General features: G+C 37.7%; 1 protein-coding gene across 1 annotated transcript in view; it reads right to left on the bottom strand.

Moving 5' to 3' along the window:
• Positions 1-11,916: 11,916 nt before the first annotated feature.
• FAM83B (family with sequence similarity 83 member B) overlaps positions 11,917-20,969 on the bottom strand; it is a 99,302-nt gene continuing 90,249 nt past the window's right edge. Inside the window, exon 5 of the mRNA XM_070360708.1 lies at positions 11,917-17,549. Within this exon, the coding sequence (XP_070216809.1) occupies positions 15,239-17,549 (2,311 nt within the window). The 3' untranslated portion in view covers positions 11,917-15,238. The remainder of the gene's footprint in view (positions 17,550-20,969) is intronic.

The raw sequence follows: 20,969 nt of genomic DNA, 5'->3' as shown, positions 1-20,969 counted from the left end.
TGAATCAGTTCTAATGAGGTGGATGAAACTGGAGCCTATTATACAGAGTGAAGTAAGCCAGAAAGAAAATCACCAATACAGTATACTAACGCATATATATGGAATTTAGAAAAATGGTAACAATAACCCTGTATATGAGACAGCAAAAGAGACACAGATGTATAGAACAGTCTTTTGGACTCTGTGGGAGAGGGAGAGGGTGGGGAGATTTGGGAGAATGGCATTGAAACATGTATAATATCATGTATGAAACGAGTTGCCAGTCCAGGTTCGATGCACGATACTGGATGCTTGGGGCTGGTGCACTGGGACAACCCAGAGGGATGGTAAGGGGAGGGAGGAGGGAGGAGGGTTCAGGATGGGGAACTCATGTATACCTGTGGCGGATTCATTTCGGTATTTGGCAAAACTAATACAATATTGTAAACTTTAAAAATAAAATAAAATAAAAAAAAATAAATAAAAGATGCTTTCTCCTTAGAAGAAAAGTTATGACCATCCTAGACTGCACTGAGGAATTTATGCTTTTGAACTGCAGTGTTGGAGAAAATTCTTGAGAGTCTCTTGGACAGCAAGGAGATCCAACCAGTCCATCCTAAAGGAAATCAGTTCTGAATATTCATTAGAAGGACTGATGCTGAAGCTAAAGCTCCAATACTTTGGCCACCTGATGCAAAGAACTGACTCCTTTGAAAAGACCCTGATGCTGGGAAAGATTGGGGGCAGGAGGAGAAGGGGACGGCAAAGAATGAGATGGTTGGATGGTATCACTGACTCAATGGACATGACTTTGAGTAAACTCTGGGAGTTGGTGATGGACAGGGAGGCCTAGCATGCTGCGGTCCATGGGGTTGCAGAGAGTTGGACATGACTGAGTGACTGAACTGAACTGGATGAACGAGTTCAGCTGGTATTCCATCACCTCTACTAGCCTTGTTTGTAGTAAGGCTTCCTAAGGCCAACTTGACTTCATACTCCAGGATGTCCTACTCTAGGTGAGTGACCACATCATTGTGGCTATCTGGGTCATTAAAACCTTTTTCTTAAAGTTCTTCTGTGTTTTCTTGCCACCTCTTCTTAATCTCTTCTTCTTCTGTTAGGTCCTTACCATTTCTGTCTTTTGCATGAAATGTTTACTTGATATTTTCTTGAAAAGATCTCTAGTCTCTCCCATTCTGCTGCTTTCCTCGATTCTTTGCATTGTTCTTTTAAGAAGTCCTTCTTATCTCTCCTTGCTGTTCTCTGAAACTCTGCATTCAATGGATATCTCTTTCCCTCTGTCCCTTGCTTTTTGCTTCTCTTCTTTCCTCAGCTATTTGTAAAGGCTCCTAAGACAACCACTTTGCCTTCTTGCATTTCTTTTCTTGGGGATGGTTTTGGTCACTGCCTCCTTATATTGTTATGAACATCCACAGTTCTTCAGATACTCTGTCTACCAGATTATCCTTTGAATCTATTCATCACATCCATAAGGGATTAGATTTTTGTCATACCTAAGTGGTTATGGTTGTCCCTACTTTCATTTAAGACTGAATTTTGCAATAAGGAGTTTATGATCTGAGCCACGAAGTTTCACCACCAGATGCATCAACAACTGGCATCATTCCTGCTTTGGTCCAGTTGCTTCATTCTTTCAGGAGCTACTGATAATTGCCCTCTGGTCTTCCCCAGTAGTTGTTGGACAACTTCAATGCTTATCTTCCTGTGTCGTATCTTTTGGCATTTTCGTACTGTCCGTGGGGTTCTCTAGGCCAGAATACTGGAGTAGGTTGCAATTTCCTCCTCCAGTGGACCATGTTTTGTCAGAACTCTTCATTTTGACCTATCCATCTTGAGGGGCCCTGCATAGCATGACTCATATCTTCATCGTGTTACACAAGCCCCTTCATGACGGCAAGGCTGTGATCCATGAAAGGTAAAATGATTAACACGTACTGTTATTCTTCTATCCAATTCTATAGAATGTGCAACAAGAGTGACCTATCATGTGAACTGTGACCTTTTGGTGATTGTGATGTGTCAATGCACATTCATCTTGGAAAGAGAAGTACCATTCTCAGGAGTGATGCAGATAATAGGGGAGGTTATGCCCGTGTAGGGGCAAAGGGCACGTGAGAAATCTCTGTAACTTTTCATTTTGTTATAAACCTAAGATTGCTTTATAAAACTAGTTTTTTTAAATAAGAAAAAATAAATACATATTCTTTAACTATGTTTGCTTTTATTATCTTTATATAAGTTTCTTGACAAAACTTGTTTCAAAATTAATCTATTTTTATATAGTAAGTAGAGCATGTGAATCTTTGACTTGTTATACTTCCCTCCTCCTCTGAGTTCTCTTAAAACACTTTTCTGCATGCCTCATTGTGCTTTGGGCTTTTATTATCACTCTTTATTTACTTAAGTCATTCTGCTTGGTCCATATATTGTAAACTCTTTGAAGTCAGGTACAGAATCTTAAAAGTGTATTTGCATTTCCTGCTATAGGGGATTAATGGAAAATCATTGACTTAAATGGAATAAAACAGGTACTTGTGGAAATGTACATTGTAAGGAAAGATGAGTGTTTTTATTTGACAGGCACAGAGAGACTTTTATGTGATACACAGTTTTGTGCATTAAAACTAATAAAAACCCATCTACTTTCAATGTCTGATTTGCTTTCATCATTTGCAAAGATAAAGATTAGATACATATGAAATGTTGAGAAGAATTAATTTTTTTATGAGGGGACAGATAAGGATAAGGGCTACTTTAGAGAGAAGATTAGACCTGAAAGAGACTTGCAATTCTTAAGGCAAGGAAGATACAAGATGCCATATTAGGAACATCAGAAGACTGCATAATCTGAGCAGAATTCTTAGTATTATCTCCTTTCTAGGTCCAATCACAGCATCTGAGCCTGTTCATCTCTTTCTTCTCTGACTCCAGTAGTTATTAAACACAATACAGGCAGGATATTCTAGAAACCATAATATTTTATAATTCTAAGTGCCTTGAATTAATTTTGCTGAAGCAGATAGGTAAACATGATTCTCTATTCTGACTTATGATACTAAATCTGGCTTGAAGAGACTTTGTGGTTAAGACATTAATGGTCATACAATGAGCTTTAAACTGTAATCAGTTCATCTAGTGACAGACGAGTCCATTCTAAACCATAACATTTTTCCCGTTTTTTAGGCTTTGGAGACTAATTGTTTCAAACTCTGATTCTAATATTTACTAGTTTCTTGTCCTTTAGATTATCAAGAAAGTCCTGTAAGCTGCAGTTCCCACGTTGGGTAAGGAGGGATGAGGGTACAAGAATCAGTTGAAATAATGCATTTAAAATTCCTGTCCATATGAGCACTTGGTAAATGCTAGCTATTAATACTATTATAATTAGTGTTAATCTATTGTGCAGCTGTTTCTGTCGCGGATCTCTTGACCTCTGGGGCAGATATTTTTGAATGGATGATTATGGTTGATGAGGTTTGAATCAACTGGACTTCCTATTTGTCTATTCAGGATGCGTTATATAAAGAGAACTTCTGCCAGTCTCATCAGTCTCCAGTGTTGTCTCTCCATACTTAGTAAAGCAGAGGATCACCAATTCTGATGGCTTTTCCATTTTTATTTTAGTTTTTTATCTAACTCTAAATAGTAAGATGTATTCAGTCTTATAATTCATTATTTATTTAAATTTAATCTGAAGAATATATAAACTAATGGTACATTTAAAAATGTAGTCCTATTGTGTAGTCTTATAATGTTTCATAATGCAATATATATATATAAATTACATTATATATAACTATATTGTACAATTATATATATATAAATTATATATAAAACTATATTATACAGTTATATGTGTGTGTGTATATATATATATATATATACATATATATATCTCTCTCTCCAAGCTATTTAGCCTTTTTTTCTGTAAGTAGCCAGATGAAAATGATCACAGTCACAGAACTCCAAAGCAACAGCAAATGATCTCTCTTATTACTGAATATAATAAAATGGACAATGAAAATTTCCTTTCTCAAATGGCAAAAAATATATATTTTGATGATCAATAAATAATATGGATTACATAATTCCAATTATCTTTTATTAAAAATAGTATACTTTACCACAAAGCTAAGTCACATTTGTCCCAATAAGGCAAAATGGTGGAGATGTAATCCTTCTCCCTTTCTGATATATACAGATACAAAATATCTCATACAGCTGAGCAAGCAAGCCTACAAATATGGCTTAGATGGATATCAACTAACGATTTTAAGAGGGAACATTTTCGTTGGAAAGTTTTAATATTTTATTTGAGTAGAATATACTATAGCTAATTTTTGTGATTTCAACATTAAGTTCTGGTAGTGTAAACATACCCACTCCAGTGTTCTTGCCTGGAGAATCCCAGGGACGGGGGAGCCTGGTGGGCCGCCATCTATGGGGTCGCACAGAGTCAGACATGACTGAAGCGACTTAGCAGCAGCAGCAGCAGTGTAAACATTTTTAACATTGAGACTGAAGAATTTCCTGAAGCACTAAGAGACTTAGTATTCAGTGGCTCTCATGTTGCGATCATCATCTGGGGATCTAGAAATGCACAGTTTAGGTCTCACTCCAGACCTACTAACACAGAAAGTCTATGAGTTAGATCCAGACATCTATGTTTTCACGAGCTTTCCAAAACATTGAGGTGCACATGAATCTTTGAGGACCTCTGGTCTAAATCAGTTCCTCATAAAAAGGAGAAATCTGATGTATGTGCCAAGAAGTCTGGAGCAAACGTAAATCACGAGTTTAAGTAGAATGCTTGCCAACAATGCCTGTTCTAGATACCTGCAGGTCCTGTCTAGTTATGTTACTCCTTTGACTCAGGGTGGTTTATATACTGCCATACCTGCTCCACGTTGTCTCCTTAACAAGCTCAAACTCAGCCACAGTCTTTAAGATGGATCTTGATCCTAGTTAGGGATATTCAAGTAGCTCTGAAGCTTCTCTTTGAGGATGAGTGTCATGACGCTCATGGCCAATCTGACTCACCCCACTGGCTAGTTATACTTTATGTACTTATCAAATCACATCCCTATTTCTGAAAAACAATTTAACATTGGTGCACCTCTTCTCATGTTTCTACTTCTTATCCCAGAAGGTTAAATGTCCACCCTAGTATACTTCTAACTTCCCTTCTTATTAGCTGCCCTACAAGGCTTCGTTGATCAGTAAGAAGATTAGTCAGAGACAAAGCCAACTAATAGGCCATTGCTGTGTGCATGCATGGGATGAAACATGTGGGGCAAGAAAGGGGACAAAGAGAGGCAGGAGGGCCATAAGAAGCATGGATGTTAGCATTAGCCCTGCTTCTCAGCCAAGCCCTGAGTGTGGCACAGAACAGACACTAGCGTGTAAGATTATGTCCTTATCAAAGAACCCTAGAAGGCACAAGGCAGAAAACACAGAACTCAAACACTAAAATTTCGCTCCCCTAAACCCTAATTTCTCAGACCGAGCCATTGTTTTCTTATTTTGTTCTCTCAATCCAAAATTTTGCTTGGATACCCACCAAAGAGGGCTCAGCAGTAAAGAATCTCCCTGCAATGCAGAAGATGCAGATTAGATCCCTGGGTCAGGAAGATCCCCTGGAGGAAGGCATGGCAACCGACTCCAACATTCTTGCCTGGAGAATCCCATGGACAGAGGAACCTAGGGACTATAGTTCATGGGGTCGCAAAGAGTCGGACATGATTGAAACAACTGAGCACACATGCACCCACCGAAGATCTCCAGTTTTAGAGAAACTTAGTTGCTTAAATCAGTCCCAAAGTCAACCCAAGACGCTGTCAGGAGTAGCCCCTTTAGCCAGCCGTAACTCTCTATGCCAGCTACTTCCAGATAAATTAGCGATTTATGTGTTTCATATACCAACCTTTGGGGGCCTCATCATATTCCTTGGTAGTACCTTCAAACGTTGAATTCTGTGTTGGACTATTGTGGTCCCTCGTTACACCTCCAATATTCGAAATTATATTCAATACCTTCCTCTTGTTTTTTCAGTTGGAGTAGCTACACTGTCCCCATGCCTCATTAGAAGTGATTCTAGTTTTCAGTTCTAAGCAGGTCTGTTTTCTGCTGTAGTTACTCAGTCCATGTCTGATCATATTTTGAAATATATTAACTTTCAGTTCAGTTCAGTTCAGTCACTCAGTCGTGTCTGACTTAACTTTACTTGGCAAAAAATATCAGGACAGAAGAGATGCTATGTGAAAATGCTTCACCATTAAGTTTGCGTTTCTATCATGAAAAATAATCTGCATAAGAGAAGTTCAAGAGATAACATAGTTAGGAAGCTATTTTCTGTGGTTGTTACATTTAGCCTAAGGCGGTTGAGGAAGTATTTAAGATGCAAGGTCAGGATCTTGTATTTAAATAAGAATTTCTCAGGAAGGTGTTCAGGAAAACTGTCATTAACTATTTAAAACATACAATAAATTGCAAAATAAACATATTTTCAGCAGGAGAGATTCATTCACTTTTGTGGAGTGGTGAGAAGAAATAAGGCTAAATCTCGCTATTTGCTCTTCTTTCCTCTCTTAATTTCTTTCCTTTTCTCTTTCTAGCTCTTTCTGGGCTGTCTTAGTGTAATTATCCACTTCAATTATCCACTTCAATGCAGATCACTTCCACATCCAACTCAGTCTTCTCCCCTGAACCCCAGATACACACCATTAACGGCTGCCTACAACCAAGTGTCTCACGGGTACCTGAAACCTAACAACTACAAATGACTCAGCATCCTTCCCGCCGCCACACCCACAGACACACAGCACACCTGCCCCTTCTTCTATGTGACTTACATCCGGTGAGAAGACTACGCAGCCTTCCAAGCTAAGCGACTCAAATGATCAAACTCATCCTTTCCCTTTAGTGAAAATCATATATTTGATTATCAATTATTTTATTCTAATGCAAAAATACTTATCAATTTTGTTTCCTCTTCATTCCCAAATGCCACTGCATGTATTCATTGTCCATTAAAAATTTCTTAGATTACTGCAATAGCTTTCTAGTTGGTCTCTGGGTTTCCTTCCAACCCATTTTTAGGATCACTTTCTAAGATTATTTTTGCAAAAACAAAAAATTAAAGGTTATTACAAACTTAAGAGCCTCCAGAGATTTCTCACTGCTTTCAAAATACAGTCTAGACCTTAGCTTGGCACGGAGGATGCCTTATAATTTGGCTCTAAAGCTTCTCTTCTGACAATTATTGCTCTTTATTTTCACACCCATAAACACCAAGACCAAACCACACAAACCTCTCTATTGTTTTAGGAAAAAGCCATGCCTTTTTACATTTCTTTCTCTGTATATTCTTTTTCTCTGCTTAGAGTAGATCCTCCGCTTTATCTTCCTGGTGTACAGAGTCCCCACTGTGGCTTTTCACATGGGATGTTGAGTGTTTACTTATGACTCTTTGCTCACTAAATTGTGCTTGCAAAAAGAGGGGATTATGTGTACACCATAGGTATCAAGCAAGTAACAGACATGTAATTTCAGTGAATGAACGTAAGTGAATCCAAGGCAGCGTCCCTAATAATTCCTATAAAAGAATGTTAGAATAGGGTAGACAAAATTATTGAAGAGAGAACACATTTTAGGGAGGACGAAAAATCTGGAAAGATAACATTATCTCTTCTCTTTTTATTTTTAGAATGAAGGAAAAGTTGGCTCCACATTTAAAGCATCCCTAAAATTCTCCTTTGCCTCTCCATCAAAAACTAATTCAGAAATGATGTTACAAATTTCCCACTGTCTAATACTGAGACAAATCACCATTGGTAGTGTCAGGGCACTACTTCTTCTGAGTCAAATGCAGATGGTAATCATGAATGACACATAGAAACACATTTCAGATCCTCAATGATATTAAGAAATAATTGATAAAGTTATCACATTTACTTTTTAAAAAATCTTTAAATTGTAGGGATACATAATGAAAACACAGCTGTGACATGTGATATGACTTCCAAATAATATGAAATGGTGAGATAGAGTATGGAAGAGGCACATTTATCCATGCGTTGATGAGTGTTCAGAACAGGCGATGAATGATGAGCATTCATTAAAATACCTGTCCAGATGTGCATGTTTGAAATTCTTTCAGTGAGTTAAAAAATACTTTTTCCATCATGACCAAAGCCTCCACAATTGTGAACTATTAAAGTGACATCAAATATTGTTCTTGTTATTTGTAAGACATTGATACTTTTTATTCTAGTATCTCCTATTAATTTTTTAAAATGGAATTATGGACCAGTAAATTTATTTGGTTTGGTAGTAGTAATAGCAAACACTGTTTTACACAATGGAATAATTTTTCATACATTAGTCTCACCCTGTTCAATGTTCCCTCTAAGAGTTTTCTGTATTCCATACTAAGTATTAACCTCCTTGTAAGGCTCCCAGCCTTTTAAACATCTTAGCTTCTTGATATTGCTCTAAATTTGACACATGGTTTTTGTCACAAAGTCTGCCCTAGAAAATTTTTCTAGAATTGGTCTAAACAGATGAAGGTTAAGGTAGACTATGGATAAAGCTAAGGCAACCTAGGAAGGACAATTCATGATATCATAAAATTGTTTCCCTGACTCAGAACAGGCAGATCTCATTACCTCTTTGATTGCTGTTCTCAGATACTGCTTTTTTCTTTCATTGTTTAAATTGAAGGCTTTGTGACATTGCTGTAATAAGGAAGTCACTTGGAATATTTCCAATACCATTTGCTCTCTTTGTATCTCCACATTTTGGTAATTATTATCGTTTATCATTTTTTTCATTATTAGTGTATTTGTTATTGTGATCTGTGATCTTGATGATGTTTTGAGGTGCTGGGAACCATGTCCATGTAAGATGGTAAACTTAGAACCATAAATGTGTGTGTTCTGACTCTCCTCTGACCTTCTCCCCTGTCTCTCTCTCCCTCCTCAGACCTTCCCATTCCCTGAGTCACAACAATATTGATATTAGGCCAAACAATAACCCTACAATGGTTTTTAAGTGTTCAAGTGAAGGGGCATTTGATGTGGCAAACATCACTGTTGTCTTATTTTAAGACACCCCAGTCGTCAGCAACCCTGATCAGTTGGTAACCACTGAGGCAAGATCATCCACTAGCAAAAGGATTATGACTCACTGCAGGCTCAGATGATGTTTAGCATCTTTTAGTAGCAAAGAGTGTTTTGAATTAAGATACATACATATACTAAAGTATGATGTAAACAAAACCTTCATGCTGCTGCTGCTGGGCTGTGCTCAGCTGTGTTCACCTCTTTGCAGCCCCATGGACTGTAGCCCACCAGGCTCTTCTGTCCATGGAATTTTCCAGGCAAAAATATTAATACTGGAGTGGATTGCCATTTCCAATTCCAGGGGATCTTCTGACCCAGGGATGGAACCCGTATCTCTTGGGTCTCCTGCACTGGCAATTGGATTCTTTACCGTTGTGCCACCTAGGAAGCCATAAATTTTATACACACACCGGGAAATTTAAAAATTCTTGTGACTCACTTTACTGCATTTTCCTTTTATTGTGGTGGTCTGGAACTGAACTCTCAGTATCTCTGAGGTGTGCTTGTGTATTTGAACAGAAACATCTCTTGTTCCAGGTGACACATATCCTTTATTCAAGCTTGACCCTAGTATAAAAAGAGAATCCTTCTGAACATACATTCTTCCCTATACTCCACTCCGTGTAAAAACATCTGTACTCCCCTTGTTGTACTGGCCTCTTTAGCATTACATTCTCATTTTCTTTAGCTTTGCAACCACAAAGAAATGCCCTGCTTTACAGAGGCTCCAGGCATCAAATTCACCATTTAACTTATATTTGTAGGGCCATTTTTCTCATTTTTAAAAATGTAAAGTCATTCTGTATTTCTAAATACTTTCTCACTTACCTAGGTTATTTTCAAACTTATTTTCTATGGTGCAAGATAGGCCTCCATGGGTGGCGTCATCTACAAAAAATAGACACTTTTTCTACTGCAGCATTCAGCTTAATAATAAAATCGAATACTATGGATCACACCAAACTACTTTTTGTACTATCATTTCCCACATAGTAACACTTTATTCCAAGCCTCAAACCTATTTTAACTGATCAAATAAGTGTATTCAATAAAGAACAACTTAGTACCACTGTTAAGGGAAGAGTATCATCACTAAATATCAAATCTGGATAAATTATTATATGAAATATAGTAGTTAATAAAAATAATGTTTATGAGATAATTCCAAAATTCATGGAGAAATATTTTGAAATATGTAAAAATCTAAATTCATGATGTAATAACTAAGTGAAAAACATCAGGGTCAGTGGTGAAATACATGGTATGAAGATAAAAAGTAAATAAAATACAATATATTGATTTTGTACAAAATTATTTAATATTCATTTATTAGATCTAACAACAAAATTTGGAAGAATATTTAATAACATTGTAGGTATATAAAAAGTTGACTCTCTTTGGTTTATAATTTCACTTTTTTCTTTTTAAATATTCTAGAACCAAAATGAATTTTATGATAAAAAAAATTTTTAACCAGCATCACACATAAGTCATGCATTATATCAAATAATGATTCTACTTTATATCCCTTAGCTTTAAGGCACATTAAGAATCAACAGAAAATATATGTGGAATAGTATTTGAATAACTGTAAAATCTTGAGTAAAGTTATAGTTAAGTACAGCCAGAGTTCAAAATTATTTGGAGCACATCTCAATTAAATAAGATATCTGCTTCCACAAAAGTAGATGTTGAAATAAACCCAGACCTCAACACACCGTGATAGAATTGTGGCTAGCCCCAATCCCTGAAACAGAGGAATACCAGAGTATTCAGGACAAAGGCATTTAAACTGCTCTGAAACTATCTGCCAAGAATTATTTTGAAATCATACCTAATTTCTTGAGTTTCTGCTTACAAACCTATACATTATGTAGAGAGTAAAAATTGTCTCTCCAAACTTTAATATGGAAGTACATCCAAGCGACATTATCTTTCCACCAATAATAACATGGGGAGAAAAAGCAAACATATTGCTTGAAATGACTGCATCTATGAAGCCTGGGTGTGTCTGTTGAAAACTCAAAACCCTGAGTAAATGATCTGAAGCATTATGTGCTTGCTTTGTCTTAACCCTGGGAGTTCCTCAGCTTCAGAAACTTTGGAAAGTTAGCATGTATAGAGGCTGACATACAGATATTTGTGGAGGAAAAAAAATAGGAGAATAGTCAAAGATAAAAGGCAGAGAAGGAAGTGAATCTGCTGTGAAAAAGCCCACGCTACCTCACAGGTGAGTGGAATGAAACCCTGGGCTTCCTACTCCATCAGTGAGAAGGGGAACTCAGCAATGACTTAAAAGCTCTCTCTGTTTCCAGAAATGATGGCAACTGCTGTGGAAAAAAAGAACAGGCTTTTGCATGTAATTAAACATGATTAAAACTCCTGTCTTTATGTAATTTCAGCTTTATACAATTTCAGTTGCATTGCTTTAAATTTCAGGACTTTCAATTTCAGAGCTGCCTAATGACAGCCCATTAGCCCTTAGCTCTGAAAGAAGCCCCATCTAACAATAAGAAAGAATGGATAGCATTAAAGCCAAATCGGCTTGGTTAACCCCAGGTTCTGCTTTTGATAAATCCATAAATGAATATGGTCCAGAATCACAAAAGCAAATTTTTCTAAGAACAAAATGAAAAATCTCACTCATCAAACATCAAGTCTAATAGATCACACAATTGTCAGATGGCTCTAAAATTTAACACACAAATAATTAAAAACATTTTCTTATTGCGACTGAATTCCTTATTTGATTATAAGGATCCCCCTTTTTTTTCCCTAAGAAATTTCTATATATTTTAAAGTTTAAAATTGCTGTCATAGTATATGTGTACATGGGTATTTTGCTGAGAATAAAACTGTCTCAACAGAAAAAAAAAAAAAAAAACTCATTTTTTTTCTGGTAAATATACTTAACTACTTTTCCTGTGAAAAATGTCTGTTCACTCTTAATGTTTTATTTGTATACTGTTGAATTATTAGGAAGTGTGCAAATTTTCCAGTCTATTACACTCAGCTTTCCAAAACAAACAGATAGATATTCACGTTATAGCAGTTGGAAATTCCCTATGTTATAAGGGAGTTTTAAAACCAACTTTTATGAATGATGTGAAATTGAGTACCATATTCTGGATTTGTGTGTATCAAATGCTCCTGTTGTAGTTACTTGTTTATTTTTGCAACTCTTAAAGAGATGGCTAAAGAGAAAGACAACTACTTTAAAAAATAAAATAAAATTTAAAAAAAGAGGTTTCCTCAAGCAGAGTGGAGTAGAAGCCAGCAAGTTATGATGTGGGTATAGTATTAAAAATACAGGCTTCTATACTCAAACCCTCAGTTCAGTTCAGTTCAGTCGCTCAGTCGTGTCCAACTCTTTGCGTCTACCGATAAGAGAGTTGAGCTCTTGAAAAGTTACACAACTTTTCTGAGGCTTAGTTTTCTCATGTGCAAAAAGGAGGTATTAACTTCACAGGGTAACTGTGAATATGTAATGAGACAATATACTTAACCTTGCATTCTATTCATTGCCTAGCTCCTAACCTAGTGGAGTTCCTTCTCTAGAGCAAAAGCATTTTAGGGGCAAGTTCACTTCCAGTTCCTTTTCTCTTCCTCTCCTTGTTAAAGATCAACTGGAAGGAGGTCAAAAATGTTGCCTAGCAATTAAAAGTGGACTCCTAGGTTATGTTCAGAGGGCAGCCTCACCTACTAAGAGAGTTTTAAGCTCTGCATATGCTTGGTAGTCCGGTAGAATTCAACTAAACCTTTCCTAGTTGGCTGATGTTGAGTCAGGAAATGTAAACGTTCTCTCATTTAATTCTCGACAGTTTGGGTGAAGCAGGTGTTGAACATATTTGGGAGGTAACATGTGACAGAATGTTGCAGACACTTTAGTACCATGGTGTATTGGTGATGTGGTTTGGGGCATTAGCTCTCTGAGTCACAATGTTGCAATTATCATCTATAGATAATGAGGAAAATGGTACCCATAAAATATTGCTCTGAGGACTTCAGATCCTAGCTCAGGGCCTCATCTGTGAATGCTGGGTTTCTGCTCCTGCTGTCTTTATTTTCTTGTCCTGTTTCTTATCATGGTTTTAAAATACTGTGGAAAATCATGTTAATAACATTGTTTAACATTATTTTACTTAGTAATGATGTAGCTTTTAACATTTGACTGAATTTTGAATTTTTAAAACATGTTGTCCATATAGCAACTTAGAAGGTGTAAAACACTATATTTAAAGTGTCACGTGGGACTTCCCTGGTGGCTCAGATGGTAAAGGATCTGCTGGCAACCCAAGAAACCAGGTTCAACCTCTGGGTGGGGAAGACCTTCTAAAGAAGGGAATGGCTCACCACTCCAATATTCCTGCCTGGAGAATTCCATGGACAGAGGAACCTGGGACTACAGTCCATGGGGTCGCAAAGAGCCAGACACGACTGAGTGACCAACACTTAACTTATGGGACTTCCCTGGTGGTCCAGTGGTTAAGACGCCATACTTCCATGTCAGGGGCTGCAGGCTCAATCCCTGTTCAGGGAACTAGGATCCTACACACCTTGCTGCACAGCCACACCTGTCCCCCACTAAAAAAAATGTGTCATAGAAACACTTTCCACTCTAAAATGATGCATTGTTTCTTGAATTCTGCTCTTTGTGAATGAAAAAACAAAAAAAAAGCCAAGTTATACAGTCTCTGTAATGGATATGGAACTTTTATTTCATTACTCTAAGAAAGGCAAAAGGGGATCTTATAAACTACATATCATCATCAAACTAAAATATAGAAAGATTTAAAAGTTTCAACCAGGCCCCAAGGTCATGGAAGAACCAGGCCATGTAGCACTTTTCATTGTCATCAGGGTGCTCTCAAGAAAACACTATGCGGTTGGAGTGTATTTGGCATAGTATAGGAAAGAGCAAAGGGTTTTGCAAGCAAAGAGTTTTGCAAGCAAAACACCTAAGCACTGTCATACTGCTGCTGCTACTATTGCTAAGTCACTTCAGTCGTGTCCTACTCTGTGCAACCCCATAGACGGCAGCCCACCAGGCTCCCCCGTTCCTGGGATTCTCCAGGCAAGAACACTGGAGTGGGTTACCATTTCCTTCTCCAATGCATGAAAGTGAAAAGTGAAAGTGAAGTCGCTCAGTCATGTCTGACTCTTAGCGACCTCATGGACTGCAGCCTACCAGGCTCCTCCATCCATGGGATTTTCCAGGCCAAGTATTGGAGTGGGTTGCCATTGCCTTCCCCAACTGTCATACTAATCCAAGATAAAATTTATGTGGAAGTTTACAGTTTTAAAGTCTTCTTCATATTAGAAAAAGGAGGGGAATAATTTAGGTTTTCCAAATTCCTTCTGGCTTGCTGTAAGTTTGAAGGAAAGAATGACTATAAAAGCTCAGCAGGGTGGCAACAGTTTCCCTTGGTCCAAAGTGGAAATAAGCACATTCTGAAAATTAATTTATATGATTAATTTGAAATACCTGAGGCCAATACTTTGCAAATATTTCAGATAAAAAATGTGCTGAGCTATAATAGTTTAAATTGTACTACTGTTGCCCTACCAGTTTCACAGAAAAATTAATAAAACATTAATAAAAGACAAGTTATCCTGTAGAATTTAAAAGTAATTGAAAATGACAAATGTTTTGTCCTATTTTCTCATAATTTGAAGATATGAAAACCCCACAAAGACACAGTATAAAAGACTGCTGACAGTGTTATGATCATCTTTAATAAGGAAAGAGTTTGCAATGAATGGCTAAAATCTATACACCACCTCTCCACTAAAGCTTCCATTTAAGACAAGCAGATCTTTAGTCTGAAGAAAACAATTTCATTACATTTGTCTTCCCATTTAAAAATCATGTATTTATAGACATTCCATCTATAGTGGAATTAAGCACAACTAATTTTATTACACAGAACAATACTGTACATACGTAAGTTGGTAAACACATACATCATCCCTCAAATTCTGCCCCCATAGAAATCTATCAGCATATTACAAAAATATGCTAATTTTTCCATGCTAACATTCCATAGTGTTCTTTGGACAAATATTTATAGCCACATTGATCTTATATTTTAAAGTCTATTTGTAATTACAGTAGCTCATTTATTTTTGTGGATGAAGTTTCCAAACTTCTGCATAAATCCTCGAAACTTGTTTTCATTTGGCTGAAATGAGTGGTAAACACCAGTATTATAATTAAGCATTGGGCTGGACCTGCCATAACTATTGCCCATGGTTGAGGATTTCACTTCTGGGCGGTGTGTACTGCTATTTGGCATGTTGCTTGTTGGCTGAATAGAGCTTTCAATCTTACAAAATGGCTCAAAACGACTGTAAACACGCCGCTCAATTGAATGAGTTCTCAGAAGCTCATCATTGGGCTTTGCTCTTGGAGAAGAAGTTGGTTTTCTTTCAGGAGCAACAACTGCTTTAATCTCCTTTGAATCTCGGTACTGGATCTGCTCAGTGTTGAATCTGGGGGCAGAGGCATCTCCTGCTCTTTCTGAGAACTTGCTTTCAGCTGGACCTGAAGAAGCTATGGTTTTGTGACTTTCGTCGGATGGAGAATGTATCCTCTTGGGTGAATGTACTGCTACATCTTCCTTACTCTTGTGGATGCTGCCTGGAGAGTTGGATGAAGAGGAATGCTTTCTCCTAGGTGATGAATCATTTTTGTGTTCTGATTTTTTTTGTTTTTGATTCTCTTCAGCCTCAGAAATTAAGGTGTCAGAACTACTACACATTCTGTAAAAGGCAGGTGCTTTGTTTTTGGATAGATTGTCTTTCTTTTCTGGGGCAAGGCTAAGTAATGACCTTAACTTCTGAGATCCCTTTTTCAAAAAATTTGGGGAACCCTTCACTTCTTTCTTGGAAGTGACTTCTTTGTTGGGCTCCTCTTTATTCACATCAAGCAATGCAGCCATGGAAATTGATTTGTTACCAGTGCCACTTGGAGGATCTCCCTTGGGAACCTCTTCTTCCCCCTCCTCCTCCTCTTCCACACCATGGGTCATACTGTGCATGCTTTTAGAACTTTTTAACAAATCCTCTTTCGGTTTTTCTGGTTGTCTCACTGGATTCCTGGTAAGTGTGCTATACACATAATGCTTACTGTTTCCATGATCCATATTGGCTTTTGAATGGTCAAAGAATGGGAAACTGCGCCTTTTAAGCAGATTCTCATTTTGCTGATTCTTTGGGTTTTCTGTCTGCTTGTTTGCACACAAGGTTGTATACAAATAGTTGTTTGACTCCGTAGGGCCATTTGTAGTTGGGTTTAAAGCTGGTGGGTGGCTTTCAGGAACCTGTAAGGTGTGCATTTTTGGTGCCTCTGGCTGCAGTGAGGACTTGGGTGTTGCCTCCTCTGGGGGTTTGTCTGTCATAAGCTGTGCGCCTGTTGGGGTGTCTGGGATCTTTTTAGGTGTGTCGCTTCCCTGGGAACCAACGACAGTTGAATTTGAGGAATCAGTTGTACAACTGTTGGCTTCCTGCTGCTCAGGTAAAGTGGGTTTAAACACGAGAGAAGAACGAAGCCGAGAGTGAGTGTACAGGGCGCTGGCTTTCAAATTCTCATGTCCCTCATAGCCCTCAAACCTGTCGGCCGGAGCAGATCCGTTGGAATCAGGGGCAGCTTCTGAATGGTCATTTAAGTAGGACTCAATCCTCCAGTTTCGCAAAAATGACTTTGTGGTATGTTCAAGGGTTGGCATGCGTTGTTGCAAGAAGCGAATATGATTATCTGTCCCGTTAAAAGACCTCCGCACGTTGGAATTCCTTTCTGGAAGATTGGTCGTCTTCCTCTGGGCAAGGCGGTCAGCAAAACTCTGGGCAGGTGTGTGCTGGCGGCCTCCGTAGCCGCCCCGGGATGACGACGTGACGCTGAGACTGTCTGAAGGCTTTTTCCAGTTCCCAGGAGCATTAACATTTCGATTCAGAGCCCTGTTGAGCAGCAAGTATGGCGTCGTTTCTGGCTGTTCCCCGGCATAACTGTGCCTCTTCCAATTTTCATTTAACTGACTGTGCTGATGCTGACGGATTGGACCATTAAAGTTTGGAACAAAGTGAGGTTTGTATGTGTGATTTCTTATGTTGTATTTGTCATGTTCATTGCGAGTATATATCCCTCTGTTTTTGAAGTAGCTAGAATCTAGTTTGTGAATGCTGTCTTGTCTGCCAAAAAGGTTTCTTTGGCTGGAAACAGATGCTAAGGAAGACACGGAGCGCTGGTAAGTGCCATTCTCCCAGAGGGCTTTGCCGCGGTTCACCCTGACTGACTCTTCCGGGGCAAAAGAGCTGGGGACACAGGACCTGGCGTAGAGAGTTCTAAACTCCTCGTCGAAAGACTCGACAAGTTGTCCTGTGATGACCTGAACCATGCTGAGATGCGCTTTTTCAAATGACCACATGTAGCTGGAGGAAAAAAAAAAAATCAAAATTGGCAAATGTTAACTGTGCTGACAATACTTAGCCCTACTAACATGTGTCATTTAATGTTGACAAAGAGTATTTTTGTTTTCTTTAATTACCATAATTTAGAGCTCCAGTCGTTATATCTTTGCAATATGTCTCCTCACTCCTGTATTCATATTTTAAATAACAAAGCAACTCAAGTCCTGGCTTTGAATCCATCCATCATTTTGAGAAGTACAAGGAAAGCTGAGTGTACATTTTGCATCTCTGCCTACTAAGGTTTTTTTTTCTTTCTTCCTACTAAGGTTTTATGGAGCAAAATATGGCATTCTACTTTATATGCAGCATCCTGGTCAGGTGCAGGCAACCTGGTATTGGAGGAAAAGTTGAGAAAACTGGCCTCTTCCAAGCCAACTGTTCCACATGAACTTGGACATTAGTTTCTTCCTAGCCAGAATGAGAATAAGGACAGTATAATCATTACAATTCCTTATGGTCATAACATGTCAGGATGCAGGACAGTCTGTGCTAATGCACGTATTTCATCTCTGTGTCTTAAGAGTACATGGAGTTTAGGGTGCTAGAAGTTGGAAACAGACATAGGATTTGTGGCAGCAGCCTCAGCCACTAAAGGCATCCTTCAATTCACTCAGTGTCCACAGTAAATTCAGTACGCACAAACCAAGCCAGTTAGAATGCCAATTAAGATCTCTGCTTGTAGAATACAATTGCTTTTATGTCCAAAAATGCCTTTATTGTACTTCGTGGAATTTCTAAATCTCCTTCTCAGAGTTTAGATGAGACAATTGTCTTGAAGTTTCATATATAATTTTAAATCTTATTTTAGAAAATCTTGATAATGTAACATACAGAGACACTGGGCTGAAAAAGCCATTGTAATATGCTGTGCCTCAAAAAAATGGACATGATATAATGGAGGGGTAATATGAAAGGAGCATACTGTTTATACAGGGAAGACAGTAACAAAGGCAGATGGAAATATTAAAAGAATGTACAGAACAATAAAATATAAAATATATAAAATATAAGCAGTAGTGTGCGACTTAAAAATCTAATTCTAATATGTTCAGTTTTTTCTAGCGTGCTCACTAAATGCATGGTATGAGCAGAGTACGTCAAGATACATTTTATGTACAGATGTGTGGCAACCAGGATGACTTACAAGAAATGGTACAAAAGTGAATTGTTACAGGAATTTTCAATCCAACTGTAGATATGAATATAAAATTTGCTAAAAACAGCAAGCAAAGACATGAATGATCGGCTTTCAAATAGGAGGATATCCCCAGAGACAGTAAGAGTTTGGCAGTATTTTGACAGAAATTAGAAGCCAGGAAGTTCAGATTTGAAAAGTGGGAAAACCATTTTGGGGAAAGAAGAAACATGGAAAAAGAAAGGGAACAAGAATGGTCATGTTTTGGTTGAACACAGAAAGCAAATTATACTTAGTTGAAGTAAAAAGCTATAGAACAGACTGATGTGGTCTTCTCTGACAGTCCAGTGGTTATGATTTCAGCTTCCCAATTCAAGGGGTGAGGGTTTGATCCCTGGTCAGGGAAGTAAGATTCCACATATCTCGTGGCCAAAAAACCAAAACAAAAAACAGAAGCAATATGGTAACAAACTCAACAAAGACTCTAAAAATGGTCCACAGCAAAATAAAATCTTTAAACTAGTGGAGGAAATCTTGAAAGCAAAGCAAAGAGATCACAAGATTAAAAAAAAAAAAAAACTTACAAAATTCTCTCTCAGTCAAACCTATGGACAATACTAAGTATCTTCCAGGTTTCACTATGACAATTTCAAATGAGGGTATCCAATTCAAGATTTGATTTACATAGTCAATGTACAATACACATTACAATATACATTGTATACATACAATACACAATGTACAATATACATTGTCAAGAAAAGCTTGTGTGTTTTTTATGTCCTCATTGTTGCTATCATGATGCAGCCAGACTGCTGTGTCTTCCTGATAACCTTGTCCTGACAATGTGTGAGCTGTCACACAGTGTGTGACACGGGACTACAGACGCCAGACCTCTCTAGAAATGCTGGGAGCCTAGCATATAAGGACATTTTATGCAAAGAAATATGAATTAAAGTATGTATAAAGTAGATAACTAATGAGAACTGACTGTAGAGCACAGGGAACTCTACTCAGTGTTCTGTGGTGACCTCAATGGGAAGGAAATCTGAGGAAGAGGGGATACATGTCTATGTATAGCTGATTTATTTTGCTGTACAGTAGAAACTAATGCAACACTATAAAGCAACTATACTCCAGTAAAAACAGCAACATCAAGAAGGAGGATTCTGAATTTGCCTACAAGGAAAACAATGGCAATGCCAGAACAGTGACTTACAAGCTGTTTTTACCCCCAAAGGTGTACATTTTTAACCAGTTGCCACAAAAACCAGTTCATAACTGTTCCACCAGATCCTGTCCTCATATTTGCTGATGATAAGAAAAATCCATAATGATTAGTCAGAAAAAAAATCCAAAATGGCAAGGGCTACAAGCATCATTTTTTAAAAGAAGTCTATTTGAGATTAACATGAAATAATAGAGAGAAAAGTTGTTAGATAATAGTTTTGATGAATTTTAATAATCTGTGGTCCTACAAGTCCATATTCACTTCCACAAATAGTAACTTAAGTTTTGCCTCTGTCTTACGATGTAGATGAGAAGATAAAGAGTTTCTGTAGCTATTTGTTTGTTCTTCCCAACACCAGTTTTAAAGTAGCTTAGTTATAGTCATCTCAAAAGATATCACCTACTAATAGTAAGACAAAGCTGACACGAAGTTATTGCTGAAGATAATCTTCAAACTCAAGTTAATAATAAAAATAGAAAGCACTTATTAGGATGAGATTAACTAGTAATACCATTCTATAAGTCAAGTGAACTCTCATTTTAATTAAAAATTTTAATTAAAACCCCTCTAAAACCAAGTGGGTCTGAACAAATACATATACAAATAATGAGTCTTTGCAATAATTCATTAACTTCAAGTACTGCTCTTAACACAGTTTCCTTTAAAACTGCAAAGAGGATTTTCACTACAGGATCCCTGAGCAAATATTAACAGTTAAAACATGCCTAGAATAATAGCTGACTTTGGGGGTTTTGGATGCATTAATTCATTTAATTCTCATGACACGAGGTAGGTTCTATGATTATGCTCCTTTTACAGAGGAAGAAACTAACGCAACCAAAGTAACTTGCCCATGGCTATTCCCTTCAATGCGCTGCCTCCTCCTTCTGGACTTTTAAGTTCTTAAGACAAGAGGCAAACTTTTCCCTTTCCTTATCCTATTGACATCCACAGCTCTCCTGAACTTTTCCCACAGCCTTTAGTGGTGAATCTACTGTGCTCTGGTGACCTAGGA

The sequence above is a fragment of the Bos mutus genome, chromosome 23 (genome assembly GCF_027580195.1).
Source record: "Bos mutus isolate GX-2022 chromosome 23, NWIPB_WYAK_1.1, whole genome shotgun sequence".
Lineage (NCBI taxonomy): Eukaryota > Metazoa > Chordata > Mammalia > Artiodactyla > Bovidae > Bos > Bos mutus.
This window is presented reverse-complemented; position numbering and strand designations above follow the sequence as displayed.